Below are 18,168 nucleotides of genomic sequence, written 5' to 3' on the forward strand. Positions count from 1 at the left end.
GCCATGAGAGTGTGGGAATGGGAGATCTCCACCATCCGCTTTCTGATCGCAGTGCACATTCTGGGACGGTCCAACATTCTGGTGGACAAACTCAGCCGCACTATACTTTCCCCTTACGAGTGGTCTCTCAACTCCCGAGTAGCAAAGCAGATTTTTGCAAAATGGGGGCAACCCTGCTGCGATCTTTTTGCCTCTCCCTCAAATACGAAATGCGACAACTTCTTCGCCCTGATTCCCCCACCAGGGGAAGCCCCAAGAGACGCTCTAGTGCATGCTTGGCCGCCCGGTCTACTTTATGCCTATCCTCCTCTACCCCTGATGCTAAAGATGTTACAGAAAGCCTCTCGGTTGGGGGGCAAGATGATCTTCATTGCCCCATTCTGGCCTCGACAAACTTGGTTCCCTTACCTGTGGTCTCACTTGGTGAATCCTCCCTGGATTCTGGATCCCAGCCCGGATCTGATCTCCCATCCATCAGGCTTACCGACCACAAATCTGGACAACCTGAAGCTGACAGCTTGGCTGCTCCAGTTTCACTCTTAATTAGGACTTCCGGTATCTCCTCACCAGTCAAAGCCATCTTGGTTGCAGCGCAGAAACCTTCCACCAGGAAGATTTACCGCAGTAAATGGAAGCGCTTCTCCGTCTGGGCGGAACATCATAATTTGGACCCCTTCACTGCTCCGCTAACGTCTGTTTTGGACTTCCTTACCGGGCTTTTTCAGCAAGGGGCTAGCTGTTCGACAGTCCAGGTACAATTGGCAGCCATCTCTCATTACCATGTAGGACACGAGACAGGTCCTTTGATGTCAGCTAAACTATGTAAAACCTTCCTCAAGGCTACTTTTCTGCTTAGGCCCCCTATCAAAGAAGCCATACCCCGTTGGGACCTATCGCTAGTTCTTCAGGCCTTGACTGCTTCCCGCTTTGAACCAGCTGCCTCTGCTGATTTTAAATACCTGTCTTGGAAAACAGCATTCCTGGTAGCCATCACCTCTGCGAAAAGAGTTTTGGAACTTCAAGCTCTTTCCGTAAAACCCCCTTGCTTGGTTTTTCATCAGGATAGAGTGTACCTCAGGACCAATCCATCCTTTCTTCCTAAGGTGGCCTCAGAAACCAATATCAATCAGTCCATCAGTCTTCCTGTTTTCTTCCCTAATTATCAAAATAAAGTAGAATACAAGCTGCACTCGTTAGATGTGCACAGGCAGCTACGTTTCTATATTCATAGGACTGCTGGTCAGAGACAATCTGATCAGCTGTTCGTTTCCTTTGCCAAATTCAATTTAGGTAAAGCCGTTTCGATGGTCACCTTATCACACTGGATTTCCCAATGTATCCTAATATGCTTATGAGGCTTCTGGGAGGCCTGCACCTCAAAGGGTCTGTGCTCACTCCACTCGCTCCATATCTACTTCTACGGCATTCAGATCTCGAGTCCCCTTGGATGATATTTGCTCGGTGGCCACTTGGCCTTCATCTCATACCTTTATTAACCACTACAAACTGGATGTCACTTCCAGAGGGAGAGCATCCTTTGGCTCCGCAGTGCTCCGGAACATCCTTCCATGATGGCCGCCCAAGATTCAGGTAGCTGGGGACTCTGTCCCACAGGTTGCTGACAAATTAAGTCCCTACTCCAGATTAAGAAGTTATGTACTCACCATAACGTTCCATCTGAGTAGGTGACTTCATGTGTCTGCAACCATCCCCCCGGCCTTCAGATGATTTAGATGATGGTATTATTCCTGCCTTTTCCTGTTGGGATACCTTTTCAGGTATATGGGAGGGCAAACTTGATCTGAGGTCAATTGGGGTTGGCAGGGGATTATGGGTGAGAGGAGGAGCTAGGAGCTCTGATCCATAGCTGTATAAATAGTTGCCGGCTCGGATCCAAGACCCACAGGTTGCAGTCAAATGAAGTCACCTACTCAGATGGAACGTTATGGTGAGTACATAACTTCTTATTCAGTTTAGTATCCTGATGTGGGCTGTCAACCACTGCAGGTAACAGCTCAAGTTACGCTTAGCACTTACAGCTAGGGACGTTTGGTGTGAAGGGTGATGGGCAATGAGTCTAAGTAGTACAATTCAGGTTTCACAAAAGACTGCAGTTTAGCCATTCTAAAAAGAAACTGCAGTAAAAAGCACTTTGAAAGTCAATTCTGTGGGATTTGCACTGTTTGTGTTTTAAGTAGGCATTGAACTGCATGAAATGTTACTTAAAGCTGACTGAACGACAGCAGTGTATGCATGTAAAAATCAGTGCAGTGACAGGAACTTTAGGAAGAAAGAGGCCTCCGTAATGTAATTTTTTACAGAAAAGCACTGCATTTTGTGATACCTAGATGCAAACTGAACAATCAGGATCACTTCAAGATGCTAGACCCCATGTGGTACTGTGCAAGTTTTTCTTTTAGGTTAGAATATTATGCTGCGAGAGAAGACAGATGTATGCCAGTGATGTCCTTCATGGATGCATCTGCAGTCATAACAAGTGGGTTGTCCTGTCGTCAGGCAGCCCTTCAGTCGGCCGGATTCCAAAGTCCGGGTCCGGCTTCGGCTGATGTCGCACTCCACCCGACGTCATCTCTGTTGGTTCGGTATAAAGGCATCAGCCGACGCCATTTTCCTCAGTCTTTCTTGCCGTGGCGCTCAAGCAGAAGCTGTTCGCAAGTGCCGGTCGGTCGGATCCAGAGATTACTTCTACCGAATACTACCAAGACTTCTAAAGCTAAGTACCCGTTGGGGACTCTTTCTTGCCTCAGCCGATGTCAGAAAAAGTTAACAATTGTTTAAACTGTGGGAAACAAATACCTCATAAAGATTTCCACTCTTACTGTCTGCCTTGTTTAGGCCCAGCCCACGACGTAGCAGCCTGTTCGCCTGTGCTTCCTTCAACCGACGAACGCTTAGGCGCCGGTCGGAGTTCGCAGAACAGTTTTTCGGTTCTGATTTTGCGTACATTATGCCGCCGGATCCTCAGACTACCCAATCTGGCAAAAACGCAAAGATAAAGACCGACATCATGGGTCCGCGGTTTCGCCGAAACCATGGTCAAGCAAATCATGAGTGTCTCGGTTTCGCCGAAACCGAGAAAACTGAACAAAGTACAGCTGAACCTATTCCTACAACTGAGGCCCCTGCTACAACTCTTGAAACGACTTCAGAAATTTTACCCACTACGGTGGTTGACTTATCAGACACCATCCCTTGGATGTTTCTACCCCAGCACGTGGTGCTGCTAGGCCTCCAGCAGCCATGTCCATTAAGGCCTTCGCCAGGGCTAAAGCAGCCAAGACTACTAAAACAGTGCCTGTTAAACCACCCCCATCCAGGCCCTCTTCTAGTTCTCAAATGCTTACTTTGGCAGAAGATTTAATTTCTTTAATTAGAGGATCTCAATCTCACCCAGACAGGGCCTCTCAGCCCCAGAGAAGAGACCTAGGGCAGAGCCCCGAGCCAGTGTCCTCTGATGATTCTGCTGATGAATCAGACATAACTGACCAGCCAGAGGCTCCCTTCTCCAATTTTGAAGATTCTGATGCTGAAGAATCCATCCCAGCTGCTTCCCCACCAGAAGAATTCTCCTTTGGGGAAACCTTGCATGCCATGCGAGAACAGTTCCAATGGCAGCAACAGGATTTTTCAGACTCCAGAAAAAGACTTAGGACCTTTCTGCACCTCCCACAGCACAGGCCCTTAGCTATACCCCCTGTTCTCTCTGTGGTGGATGATGCTTTCAATGATGTTTGCTCCGCTCCAGATTCTTTACCCCCAGCCCCTGCCAAACCAGACAGATTTTACAGGGTGCCAGATACTCATCACCACCTTTACAAGGCTCCACTTGCAGACCCAGAAACTATATCCCAGGGCCCCAAGGCAGTAGCCGTGACCATAGCTAAAAACCCTATTCCTTCTGAAAGGGAAGCAAGGTCATTAGACAGATGGGGTAAAAAGGTCTACACTTCAGCTACTCTCTCAGCTAGAGCTTTAAACTGTCAGTTTCACATGATACAATACCAAGAGTTTATGCTGGATCAGTTAACTAAAAAAACTAACCACTGATGAATCTCTTGATAAGAAATATGTATTAGAGATGGTAAATAACATACAACAGGTTAGCAACCATTCCTTAAAATGTGGCTATGATGCACTGGAGGCTTCATTTAGATCAGCCATGACAGGCACAGTGATAAGAAGGCATGCATGGCTAAAGGAACAAGCTTTACCGGATCATGTTAAAGCTAAGTTGCTAGATGCTCCTATGGACAAGACAAGTTTGTTTGGTACATCTGCCCAGCAGGTTATGAAGAAAATGGAAGAAAAGGCAAAATCTGTCCAAACTGTTAAAGATTTCTTGCAGGTTCAACCCCCCAAGGTTTAGCAGGAACTGGCCTGCCAAAAATTGGTCCTTTCCTGACTCCACAAAATTTCAAAGGGGCAGGAATAGACGCTCCAGAGGCAGAAACCAATCCAGAGGAGGTGCCTACAGAGGAAGACAGTGGCAAGGTAACAACAGAGGCACAGACACGCCACTGCCACTACATCAACACAACCACAGTGACTTAACCCTAAATCCGCCTACCAGGGAACAAATAGCAGCTCCTCTAGGCGGAAAGTTAACCTTATTTTCAAAGAACTGGCACTACATAACAAAGGACAAGTGGATTTTACAAACCATAGATCAAGGTTACCGGTTTCACTTCCACACTTTTCCAGTCAAAAGAGGAATGCCAAATCTACCTCCAAATCAAAAAACAGAGGCTCTACGCCAGATAATGGAGTTAGCAAACATGGGAGCTGTGGAAAGAGTGCCAGCAGCAGAGCAAGGAAAGGGGTTCTACTCCAGAGTATTCCTAGTTCCAAGAAAGGAAAAAAGTTGGAGACCAATTCTCGACCTGTCCACCTTAAATACATACATCATTGTCCCAAAATTCAAAATGCTGACCCTACAGCAACTTCTTCCCATGCTGGGCAAGGAGTCTTGGCTGGTAACTCTAGATCTCAAGGAGGCATACCTGCACGTCCCCATTCGACCAATCTGCAGAAGATACCTCAGATTTCTTGCAGGATCAGAGCACTATCAATTCTCAGCATTGCCTTTGGCTTATCTACTGCCCAGAGTATTCACAAAATGCCTGGCATCAGTAATCGCCCATTGCAGACTTCAGGGAATTCAAATTTACCCATACCTGGACGACTGCCTGCTACAAGGGGACAACAAAAGCAAGCTGACAACAGATTTACAAAGGGTCATTTACTTGCTACAAGCACTGGGATACACAGTCAATTTACAAAAGTCAAGGCTAATACCATCCCAAACAAGGACATTCTTGGTCGCGGAATTGGACACAGTAAAACAAATGGCATTCCTGACTACAGAAAAACAAACAGAACTCCCTCTATACTTCTTGGCACTAACAAAACTGAGCAAGTTAACAGCAAGAAAAGTACTGCAGGCCTTGGGCTTCATGGCATCATGCATAATCTTGGTTCCATTTGCCAGACTACATATGAGAAAACTACAGTGGTACCTAAAGAATTTATGGTCCCAACACAGACACAGTCTAGAAACAGAAATCCCACTAATTCCATGCTTAAAACAGGAGTTCCTATGGTGGGCTCAGGCATGCCAGTCAAACCCAGGCCTACCCTTTCGCAGATGTCAAGCAAGCCAGACCATCACAACAGACGCTTCAGACCTAGGATGGGGGGCCCATATGCTGGACAAATGCGTGCAAGGATTGTGGACACAGGATCAACTTCAACTGCACATCAACCTAAAAGAAATGCTGGCAGTAAAACTGGCAATCCAAAAGTTCAAACCATTTCTCAAAGAGGGCCAGTTGATGATAAGGACAGACAACACCACAGTCATGTGGTACATCAACAAACAGGGAGGCACTCATTCATACCCCTATGCAGAATGACCTTGGAGCTGTGGACCCTGGCACTCAGCTACAACATCCAGTTACAGGCAATATTTGTACCAGGGAAAGACAATACCCTAGCAGACATATTAAGCAGAACCACTTCGGATGCCCACGAATGGAAGCTTCATCCAGACATCTTCAAGACCATCTCAAAGAAATGGGGAATGCCACAGATAGACCTATTCGCATCACCTCTCAATCACCAGCTCAAAAAATTCTGCACAAGGACATTCCACCCATTAGCATGGAAAGTGGATTCGCTCTCTTTCAACTGGAAAGGCCTAACAGCATATGCATTCCCGCCTCTTCCTTTGATACACAAGGTACTACTGAAAATCAAGGAAGAACGTCCAAGGATAATCCTGATAGCTCCAAACTGGCCAAGACAACACTGGTACCCACTACTGAGGAGCATGTCTCGAAACAATATGTGGACAATTCCCCTGATGCCTTTGATGTTAACGCAGAACAACTACAGCATCATACATCCAAACCTAAAAACCTTGCAACTGACTGCATGGAACATCGCATAACAGCAGCTATTCCACAACTTTCCCAAAGAGTTAAAGACATTATTCTTGAAGCACGCAGACCTTCAACAAGAAGGAACTATGCTGGAAAATGGAAAAGGTTTGTCATCTGGAGTACGGAAAGAGGAAAAGATGTGTCAAACATAGATATGCCTAACATTCTGGAGTATCTGGCCGAACTTCTTCATTCAGGCCTGTCCTACTCCTCCATCAAGATACATGCATCAGCTATTTCAGCAGAATACAGCTTTGATCCACCTGTTTTTTCGCACCCTTTGCTCAGGCAATTCCTCAGAGGAATCAAGAATGTAAAACCTCCAAGGAAACCACCATTACCAGCTTGGGATTTAAACTTTGTGCTAGAAAAGTTGACACTAGCACCCTTTGAACCAGCAGCAACAGCAGACCTACAACACCTGTCATGGAAAACTGCTTTCCTACTGGCAATTACTTCAGCAAGGAGGGTTTCAGAACTACAGGCCTTAATGGCAGTGCAACCCTTCCTAATCTTCCACCAAGATAGAGTGTCCATGAGGACTAATCCTACATTTATGCCTAAGGTGGTATCCAGAGTGTCTTTAAACCAGGCAATCCACCTACCTACCTTCTTTCCCAAGCCACAAAACAGAGGGGAAAGAATACTGCATACCTTGGATGTACATAGACAGCTACGCTACTACTTGGACAGAACAAAAATAGCAGAAAGACTGACCAACTTTTTGTAGCCTATGCAACAGGAAGGGAAGGAAAAGCTATTTCCAAACAGACAATCTCCAAATGGATAGGAAATTGCATACGATTCTGTTACTCCTTCCATGGAAAACCAATTCCACAGAACATAAGACCTCATTCTACAAGAGCAACAGCCACTACCACAGCCTTCTTACGAGGAGTGGCAACCAAAGACATTATTGAGGCGGCTACTTGGACCTCCATGCATACATTTGCCAAGCATTATAATTTGCCTCTATATTCCAGATCCCGAGCAGGGTTTGCCACTGCTGTACTGCAAGGGATCCTAAACACACCATAATCTACTTTTATCCTCCTCCCTAGTTGGCTATGGTATTCTACCCACTTGTTATGACTGCAGATGCATCCATGAAGGACATAGTACAGTTTTGTACCTACCATAAATGTAGATGTCCGAACTGGATAGCATCTGCAGTCAGGATTACCCTCCTCCATCCCTCTGTGGTACTCCTAGGGTGTTTACCCTTCTAATAGCTAGCTGTTGGGGAGTCTTTATGGTGTATTTGTTTGTGTATATGTACATACATGCTTATTGTTGTGTTTACCTCTATCTATTTGGAAACATTGGCATCTATCCAAATTTTAGCCTGCAAGAGGGCTACTGGCATCTGGGGCAAGAAACACTGAGGAAAATGGCGTCGGGTGATGCCTTTATACCCGAAGACCAACAGAGATGACGTCGGGTGGAGTGCGACATCAGCCGAAGCCGGACCCGGACTTTGGAATCCGGCCGACTGAAGGGCTGCCTGACGACAGGACAACCCACTTGTTATGACTGCAGATGCTATCCAGTTCGGACATCTACATTTATGGTAGGTACAAAACTGTACTTTCTTGGCTATGCTTGTCCCAGGCATACAAAGTATTTTTTGGTGGTACTCCTCCACCTCTTCAAGTCTGCCTCACCACTCATTGAACCCATCGGTCTGCTGCCTCCTTCTGAGGGCTCAACTTGCGCATTTTTCTTCACGCAATAGAGGCATGTGTCAAGCTTTGGTGGTGGGTAGTTCTGTCATGAACAAGAGGCCTGGTATTTTTTGATGACTCTGTATACCATTCTATGCATGCACAATATCTGCCCCTCCCCTATCCTGACGTCTGTTTTTCTCTGAGCATTTACCCCCTGTCAGAGTGCCAAAGGAGACAGTGATACACCCCTCATGCACACCACATCATCTCTGCCAGCTCTATCAAACGCTTAAGCCACTAATTGCAGTCTGGTTCCATTGGCTGTAGACAGGGCTTTTATTCCTCTACGCCATTTAAAATAAGTGGCTACTGTAGCTGATGTATACATATTGCTGTGTATCATTGGTTTCCTTTTGCCTAGGTCACTTTACAAGTCCAGAAAAGGTTTTTTTTTTTTTTGTTTGTGCCATAATGCTGCTTGTGCCGATTGTTTTTTTTTTTTTTTTTTTTTTTTGTTTAACCAGTTTGTGTTAGCTGCTTTCCTGCTCAAGTTTGGGACACATGCTTTTTTGGAGCACATTCTTGTAAGTTTACTTTGTAAGAGGAAGTATATTTGATGGTGTTTGGCAATTTTTTCAGCACAGGAATACAAAAGTGGTAATTGATTGCTTTGTTGTACCTGTAGGAGATGTATTGCTGTGTTTTGTGTGCTGGTGCACTCCATTTGGCGGGCCTGATTTGAGCTGTGAAATGGAGCTGATGTGACTTGAAGTATCAGATTGGACCTTTAAACCAGTACCTCCAAGACCAAGAAAGTGACCGTCTTTTCTTTCCATTTTTGAGTTCCTGTCCTTATGATTTTTTTCTGCTTACTTTGCCAAGTGATTCTGTGTTGTAGTTCGGAATACTTTGTTGTAAGTTTACTTTTTGCTGTACCTGATATTGCTGTGTTTTATTTGGTTGGTCTGATTTAATTGGGCTTGAGGGTAGGACACAGTGCACTCCGTAGTTATGAGTCATCAGTTTTAACTTTGACCTTCGCCTCTGTGGTCCCTATGCAACCCCCCCCATGCTCTGACTTTTGCTCCCCACTTGGAGTGCATGGTTGAGCAGTCTTTATAATAGTGAAGTTTGAGTATCTTACTGTATAAAGTAGTCGCCTCCACTTCTTGGCTGCATAGAGAAAATGCTTACTGCACAAAAGGTGCCCTACCTTTTCCTTCTCACAGCATAGGAACACCTTCCTTTCTTCAAGACTTGACAGCTGAGGGTAGTGTTTTGCTGATGCAAGTTTGGTCCAGGGCAAAACAGGTAAATCTCTGTCTAACCCAGTTTAGTGATGTTTCCTGTTCTATGTATGTATTTAGCTTTGAAAAATCTTAACTTGTGTTTTCTTTTAGGCAAGGCATGATTCAGTAATCCTTCTACTAGGTATATAGGTTGCACAAAAATTTACTAGCATTTTTTTCTATTGGGTTACATTAAAAGGCCTAGAATAAATAAACGTATACACTGGCTTGCCTACTATGTTCTAGTTTCAGGAATCATGGGACCACATTCTACCCTTAAACCGACTATTGCCGGCTTATTAGCACTTGGCACTTTGAAACCGTACACAGACTTGCTTCATGCTTGCGCACATTTTTTACCATGCATGACGTATACATATGTGAGGTATAGATGCCTACTTAATTTGGCAGCTAGCCTGTCATCAGAATGTCAGCACCCTTCAGGTTGTCAGTACCCACACTCAACATGCCAGTCACTGAAGGCTAGCTTCTTTTAAAAAGTGTCGGCAACCACCAGGTTGTCGGTACCTCACACTCTTTTATACCAGTCGTGAAGAAGTAAACCACCTTATGTTGAGATACCTGAATCTGTCCCTAGTCCTCTGCCTTAATGGCACATGGCACCATCCAGCACAAATTCTGTAGTGAGGGGTCACCAAGGTAGCACACCTATGCCCTTAAGGTTTCTCAAGTCTGCTAATAAGCACAGAAGTGTCCTAGTCTTGGGCTACACCATAGTGAGACAGTGATGCACCACTCACTCTGCTGAGCAAGTAAAGGGTGATGATAAGCTGCCTGTCACATAGCTTGATTGTAGTCATTAATTTGAGTGTGAATGAGTTGAAGCTGCACATCCTCAGATTATGATGGAGCTCTTCAAGAGTGAATTGGAGGCTAGGATCCAGCTACTTTTGAGCAACCTTTGCCTTGAGGGATTCCACAGTATAACCACCACACCAAAGACAGCACTAAGGAGATGAGATGTGCGCAAGCGTATAATCGACAGGGTCAAAGTAATATTAAAAATTCATCTATAAATGAGTCTCCATAAAAACAGCATTCATTTACAATGTACAGATGTTACTGCTTTAGTATGAGCACCTTCTTCACACTGGTTATGTGATTTGCACAGGGAGAAGTGTTTTTGGTTTGTGTTTAAATTGTGGTCGTGGTTCACTAATGCCACCGTATTAACAAATGCTTGATGCCAACATTTGGCTTGGATATTGGTATCATTCCATGGGGTCCATTTTGTGTGTGTGTGTGTGTGTGTGTGTGTGTGTGTGTGTGTCTGAAAGGATATGGGTGACATTCCTACATGCTTTACAAGGAATGGCCTGCACCTCTGTCCTCGGGGATTTTATAAATTGACCAAGGCTTTCTTTTCCCCCATGGTGCGTTAGGCAGTCTCTCTCTGCTCAGTCTACCAACCTAGCCAAAATAAATCAGGTTAGTATAAAAGTAATGTTTCTCAGTGACATTTGCATTGTCACTGAAACCTGAGCAGTGGTAACACACACCCTCCCTACCAGGATTCAGTGCTTACCACTCCTGTAAACCGTAACCTCTGCTGAAGGCGTCTGTCACTGGAGATGGTGTCCATATTCCCCACATTGCCATCACATCTAGACTTGTTTAAAAAGATAATGTCTGTAAAGTCGTCCACATCCTGGCAACTGAGAGATCCCTTATTGTATCCTGGCCAAGTACCAAAGTGCCTGTGTAACCCCCATAACACCTGGGCCATATGAAACCCTTGTCATTGAACAACATCCATCCACAACCCCTTTTACCCATTTTAACACACAACACCTGGGCCATATGAAACCCTTGTCATTGAACACAATCCATCCACAACCCCTTTTACCCATTTTAACACACAACACCTGGGCCATATGAAACCCTCGTCATTGAACACAATCCATCCACAACCCCTTTTACCCATTTTAACACACAACACCTGGGCCATATGAAACCCTCGTCATTGAACACAATCCATCCACAACCCCTTTTACCGATTTTAACACACAACACCTGGGCCATATGAAACCCTCGTCATTGAACAAACATCCATCCACAACCCCTTTTACCCATTTTAACACACAACACCTGGGCCATATGAAACCCTTGTCATTGAACACAATCCATCCACAACCCCTTTTACCCATTTTAACACACAACACCTGGGCCATATGAAACCCTCGTCATTGAACAACATCCATCCACAACCCCTTTTACCCATTTTAACACACAACACCTGGGCCATATGAAACCCTCGTCATTGAACACAATCCATCCACAACCCCTTTTACCCATTTTAACACACAACACCTGGGCCATATGAAACCCTCGTCATTGAACACAATCCATCCACAACCCCTTTTACCCATTTTAACACACAACACCTGGGCCATATGAAACCCTTGTCATTGAACAACATCCATCCACAACCCCTTTTACCCATTTTAACACACAACACCTGGGCCATATGAAACCCTTGTCATTGAACACAATCCATCCACAACCCCTTTTACCCATTTTAACACACAACACCTGGGCCATATGAAACCCTCGTCATTGAACACAATCCATCCACAACCCCTTTTACCCATTTTAACACACAACACCTGGGCCATATGAAACCCTGTCATTGAACACAATCCATCCACAACCCCTTTTACCGATTTTAACACACAACACCTGGGCCATATGAAACCCTCGTCATTGAACAACATCCATCCACAACCCCTTTTACCCATTTTAACACACAACACCTGGGCCATATGAAACCCTTGTCATTGAACACAATCCATCCACAACCCCTTTTACCCATTTTAACACACAACACCTGGGCCATATGAAACCCTCGTCATTGAACACAATCCATCCACAACCCCTTTTACCCATTTTAACACACAACACCTGGGCCATATGAAACCCTCGTCATTGAACAACATCCATCCACAACCCCTTTTACCCATTTTAACACACAACACCTGGGCCATATGAAACCCTCGTCATTGAACAACATCCATCCACAACCCCTTTTACCCATTTTAACACACAACACCTGGGCCATATGAAACCCTTGTCATTGAACACAATCCATCCACAACCCCTTTTACCCATTTTAACACACAACACCTGGGCCATATGAAACCCTTGTCATTGAACACAATCCATCCACAACCCCTTTTACCCATTTTAACACACAACACCTGGGCCATATGAAACCCTCCATTGAACACAATCCATCCACAACCCCTTTTACCCATTTTAACACACAACACCTGGGCCATATGAAACCCTCGTCATTGAACACAATCCATCCACAACCCCTTTTACCCATTTTAACACACAACACCTGGGCCATATGAAACCCTTGTCATTGAACACAATCCATCCACAACCCCTTTTACCCATTTTAACACACAACACCTGGGCCATATGAAACCCTTGTCATTGAACACAATCCATCCACAACCCCTTTTACCCATTTTAACACACAACACCTGGGCCATATGAAACCCTCGTCATTGAACAACATCCATCCACAACCCCTTTTTCCATTTTAGCGCACATAACACCTGGGCTATATGAAACCCTCGTCATTGAACACAATCCATCCACAACCCCTTTTTCCCGTTTTTGCACATGTGAATGGGGTGTGATTTCAACAGTGACAATCATCTAGAGCCAGTGTTTACGTAGCCAATTGGCTAGACTGTTGGCTTGTTAACCAGGTAAACACACTGGACACTAACCCTTTTCAGAGGCTACGTGGGAGTACTGACTGGTCAGGTAACTTACCCAGTAGGCAGATGGAGGAAGAATAAATCAAACACTGGACCCTTTCAGAAAGTTCGCTCATACCTCAGATCCTCTGTGCTAACTGCCAGATGGCTATTCATCAGGATTTCAGCTGTCCAGCTATAAATGGCAAAGCCTATGCATCAAGCTTCCTAGAATTCAGCAGTGCACATTCTGTAGACCAGGTAGCACACTACCCTACCAGCAGCTCAAATTTCCTGGACTTTGTCAGTACACACACAGCAACCACAGATGCACGCAAAGGGCATAACCTCCACCTCAATGTAAACAAAGCCTGCGGTGTGGTGATAGATGTTTTTTTCTCAAAGAATTCATGTCCTTTGGAATAGATTTCCTGTTCATTTTAAAGAGGTAGCTCTCCCTGTCTTCAGATTCAACTTAGATGAATGAATGGGTAACCATACATACACCCCTGGCCTGTCTCCACAGTTCTTAATGGAAAAGGGTAATGAGCAATGGTAATTGCACTTGCAAGGCTGCTAGTGACCCACACGATCAGCTGCCTAATAGTAACTTGTGAATCTAAACAAGAGATGCAAGGGTAATTGTTGCCAGGTTGATATTTGAAAACAGCCATTGTTGGGTGTGAAGTTCTAGAAAAATTGATTTCTGTGTTTGCATCCAGACTGGTTTTGTAATTTCCACTATGGTTATTGCAGCCTTGTTGGATTATAAGTTTAGCATCTCCTTGTATGTCATGAATCCTATATTGTACCCTGTGAGGTGACCATTCTAGAACAAGAGTATTGTTTCTAGCCCACAGCTTCTCTGCTGCCGTGACTTTTGTTTAATATTTTTCTAATCCCACTACCTACCTAATATTAAGTCTGTCTGTCACTTCAAAGTGTGAAGGCTATGGGAGAGGTAGAATGGTTATATCTCACTAGTGGACCTAAAATGGGGCTGCTTCTTTCCCACCATGTCTTGTATTTTTGTGCATGTGCGTGTAGGGGGATTTATGCAGTCAAAGTTGAATTGAAACAGGGAGAAGGGGTAGTGGCTCGTCAATTGACATCTGTGCTGGCCTTTCTGTCAGGGTGGTACAAATAAATTCATATCACACTGCTCTCTGCTGCCTTCCTGGGGAGTTGAGCTTTGGCACATGCATCCTGGAAGAGTTTGAAATATGTTTTGCAGATTCATGCCTGCTCCCTTACTTCTGGGATTAGGATTGCACCTTTATTCCTAGAATGGTAATATTTTAAAGCTTGTTAATGAGCTGTAGATGTAGTAAATTTTCACTTGTCCTTGTTTGTTCGACTAACATTTGCCCATAGTTGTATTCGCTGTTTAAGAAATTTGACTTGTAAGTGGCAGCAGAATCAATTCCCCCTTTGTTTTCTGTCCTCCTGCATAGCACATAGTAATTCATAATTATAGTGTGTTGCCGTAACTGTTGGTTGCTGTCTGTTAAATCTGTGTGCCACAGACGTAAACTGTTTGCTTTATTTGATTTTAACTGGGGTATAGCATTGAACAACAGTAGCTAAATCTGCTGTGCCAAACGAGGGGTAGAGCACTGAGCAACATTAGCTAAATCTGTTGTGCCAGATGAGAGATAGAGCACTGAGCAACAGTAGGTAAATTTGTTGTGCCAGACGAGGGGTAGAGCACTGAGCAACAGTAGCTAAATCTGTTGTGCCGGACAAGAGGTAGAGCACTGAGTAACAGTAGGTAAATCTGTTGTGCCAGACAAGGGGTAGAGCATTGAGCAACAGTAGGTAAATCTGTTGTGACAGACAAGGGGTAGAGCGTTGAGCAACAGTGCATAAATCTGTTGTGCCAGACGGAGGGTAGAGCAACAGTGCATAAATCTGTTGTGCCAGACAGAGGGTAGAGCAACAGTGCATAAATCTGTTGTGCCAGACAGAGGGTAGAGCACTGAGCGACAGTACGTAAATCTGTTGTGACAAAGGGTAGAGCGCTGAGCAGCAGTGCATAAGTCTGTTGTGCTAGACAAGGGGTAGAGCGCTGAGCAACAGTAGGTAAATCTGTTGTGCCAGACAAGGGGTAGAGCACTGAGTAACAGTACGTAAATCTGTTGTGGTAGACAAGGCACTGAGTAACAGTAGGTAAATCTGTTGTGGTAGAGAAAGGGACAGAGCGCCAAGCAACAGTAGGTAAATCTGTTGTGCGAGACAAGGGGTAGAGCACTGAGCAACAGTGCATAAATCTGTTGTGGTGGACAAGCAACATATTAAAAAAGCACCTGTCAAATTGTGCATATTCAAAAAGGATGTACAGTGAGCATAATGTAATATATGCAGAAAGAATTAATACCATATTAGAAGTAAATGTACAGTATGAGTTACTGGAACTTGGACAGTTCAGATAGATGTCCTCCTATTCCTATGTTGCAGTATTCTTGTGGGATTTTCCTCCTTAGGCAACCCGAACGTCGGCTCCTATACAAAAGCTTCAGGTTGGCTGTTGCAGCTGCGTGGGACGCCACCTGTAGGGACATAAACCAGGATCCTTAAATGTGACATTTGCACACACAAATCTCAGAACCTTTCTGCCGCAGACCGACGCATCATGTGCTTCGCTCTTTCAATGCAAATGTCTAAAAAGCTAAGTACCCCATTGGTGTTTTTTTTCTTCTATTCTGACACTGAATGGCAGTTACTTTTTAAAAGAAAACTTTTTAAAGCTAGACAGCATATACTGTTGCATTTTGTGTAGTTAATTAAGAAGAAACCGTGTCCATTAAGAGTTTTGAAAGTGGTGATTTTAAATAATTTGTGATTGCACTGTGAATGGTTTACGTCATACTTAAGTGGTTTTACTTTTTGTTGCACAGAAGGATAACGCTTTGAAGCCCCCTGAACGGTTAGAGCAGCGTTTGAAGCACACCGGAAAGAGGAAACGAAAAGAAGAGCCAGTTTCGGAACACGATGATCATCGAGGTGAAAGCACAGACCGAGATCACAGCAGGGCTAATGGACAGATAGAGACAAGGAAGCGGATGAAGAATAAGAAGAGTAAACGCGAGGTCAGTACATTAGTAGGTGCATATGCCAATTTCTATCAAATCCTTTCTTATGCTGGGGGGAAAAAAAAACAGTTCAGGTAGATGTCCTTCAAGGATGCATCTGCAGTCCGTACATATGGGTTGTCCTGCCTCAGGCAGCGCTTCGGTTGGCCGGATTCCAAAGTCTGGGTCCGGCGTCGGCTGATGTCACCCCTTTCCCGACATCACTGCGCCTGGGATATAAAAGCGTCAGCCGACGCCATCTTCCTCGGTCTTTCTTGCCGCGCGGTGCCCGAAGCAGAAGCAGTTCGCAAGTGCCGGTCGGCCAGCTCCTGTGATTCCAGCTAACCGAAGACTTCAAAAAGCTAAGTACTCCATTGGGGACTCTTTCTTGCCTCAGCCGATGTCAGATCAAACGGTTAAAGTTAATAATTGTTTAACTTGTGGGAAACAAATACCTCATAAGGATTTCCACTCTTAATGCCTACCCTGCCTAGGCCCAGACCACGACGTCTCGGCCTGTGCAGCCTGTGCCTCTTTCAATAGATGCACTCTTAGGCGTCGGGCGGAGTTTGCAGAGGAATTTTTTGGGGAAAAATACTGTTACAATATGCCGTCGGAGCTTCCGACTCCTCATTTACCCAAAAAACGGAAGGACAAGGACCGACACACGCGGACCGTGGTTTCGGCCGAAACCACGCCTAGGTCTACCGCGAGTGTCTCGGTCCCTGCTGAAACCGAATCCTCGGTGCTTCCGACCGATGAAACCGTTCACCTGACACCCTCGGCCCCGGAGGCCTCCTCTGAGTCGGTCATAGAATATCCTTCAGAAACGGGTGCTCTGGAAATATCCGACACCATTTCTCTGGATAAGACTACTCCAGCACGTGGGGCAGCCAGGCCTCCTGCATCCATGTCCATAAAGGCTTTTACACGTGCTAAAGCTGTTAAACAGCTCAAATCTCTCCCTCCCTAGGCTATTCCTCAGGGATCCACTACCGGTACACAAGTTTAGCTGAGGACCTTATTTCCCTAATTGGGGGGCTCTCAGCCACATCCGGACAGGGGCTCTCAACCTCCTCAAGACAAAAGGCCCAGGATTGAGCAGCCAGATCACCAGTCTTCTAATGAGGCCTCAGATGACTCTGCCCTATCAGACTACCAGGAGGAGGCCTTTACGGCCTACGAGGATTCTGATGCAGAGGAATCTATTCCCACGGCCTCCCCTCCTGAGGAGTTGTCCTTTGGGGAGACCCATCACTCCATGAGAGAGCATTTTAAATGGCAGGGCCAGGAATACTCTGACTACAGGAAGAGATTAAGGACTTTTTTGCATTTACCTCCGCATAGACCTTTGGCTATTCCGCCTGTTTTAAGTGTCATTGATGATGTGTATTCTGAGTCTAGTATTTCCCCTGACTCCCTTCCTCCGGCTCCTGTCAAACCCGACAGGTACTACAGGGTCCCGGACTCGCATCATTTCCTTTACAAGGACCATTCTGCTGACCCAGAAACTATTTCCCAGGGTCCAAAAGGGGTTGCAACCACCACTACTAAGAACCCACTTCCTTCTGAAAGGGAGTCCAGGGCTTTAGAGAGATGGAGTAAAAAGGTGTATACTTCTTCCACTCTTTCTATGAGGCATTAAATTGTCAATTCCATATGATACAGTACCAAGAGTATTTGTTAGATGAATTGCATAAAGAACCATCTTCACCTGAACCCCTAGATCGCAAGGCCCTTCAGGATCTGGTACATAACTCCCAGCAGGTTAGTAACCATTCCTTGCAGTGTGGTTATGATGCATTGGAAGCTTCATGTAGGTCAGCAATGACAGGTGCAGTCATACGTAGACATGCTTGGCTGAAGGAACAAACTCTGCCAGATCATGTTAAAGCAAAGCTTCTGGATGCCCCGCTGGAAAAGCAAAAGTTATTTGGCTCCACGGC

At 45.1% G+C, this 18,168-nt stretch overlaps 1 protein-coding gene across 5 annotated transcripts in view; it reads left to right on the forward strand.

Annotated features, from left to right (window-relative positions):
- Window positions 1-18,168, forward strand: part of FBRS (fibrosin) — a 1,655,257-nt gene that overhangs the window by 326,128 nt on the left and 1,310,961 nt on the right. For all 5 annotated transcript variants that reach the window (XM_044086630.1, XM_044086634.1, XM_044086633.1 and 2 more), the window contains exon 2: window positions 16,049-16,240. In XM_044086630.1, the coding sequence (XP_043942565.1) occupies window positions 16,049-16,240 (192 nt within the window). The remainder of the gene's footprint in view (window positions 1-16,048; window positions 16,241-18,168) is intronic.

Source organism: Protopterus annectens, chromosome 10.part0 (assembly GCF_019279795.1).
Source record: "Protopterus annectens isolate FY-2018-M chromosome 10.part0, PAN1.0, whole genome shotgun sequence".
In the NCBI taxonomy this organism is placed as follows: domain Eukaryota; kingdom Metazoa; phylum Chordata; order Ceratodontiformes; family Protopteridae; genus Protopterus; species Protopterus annectens.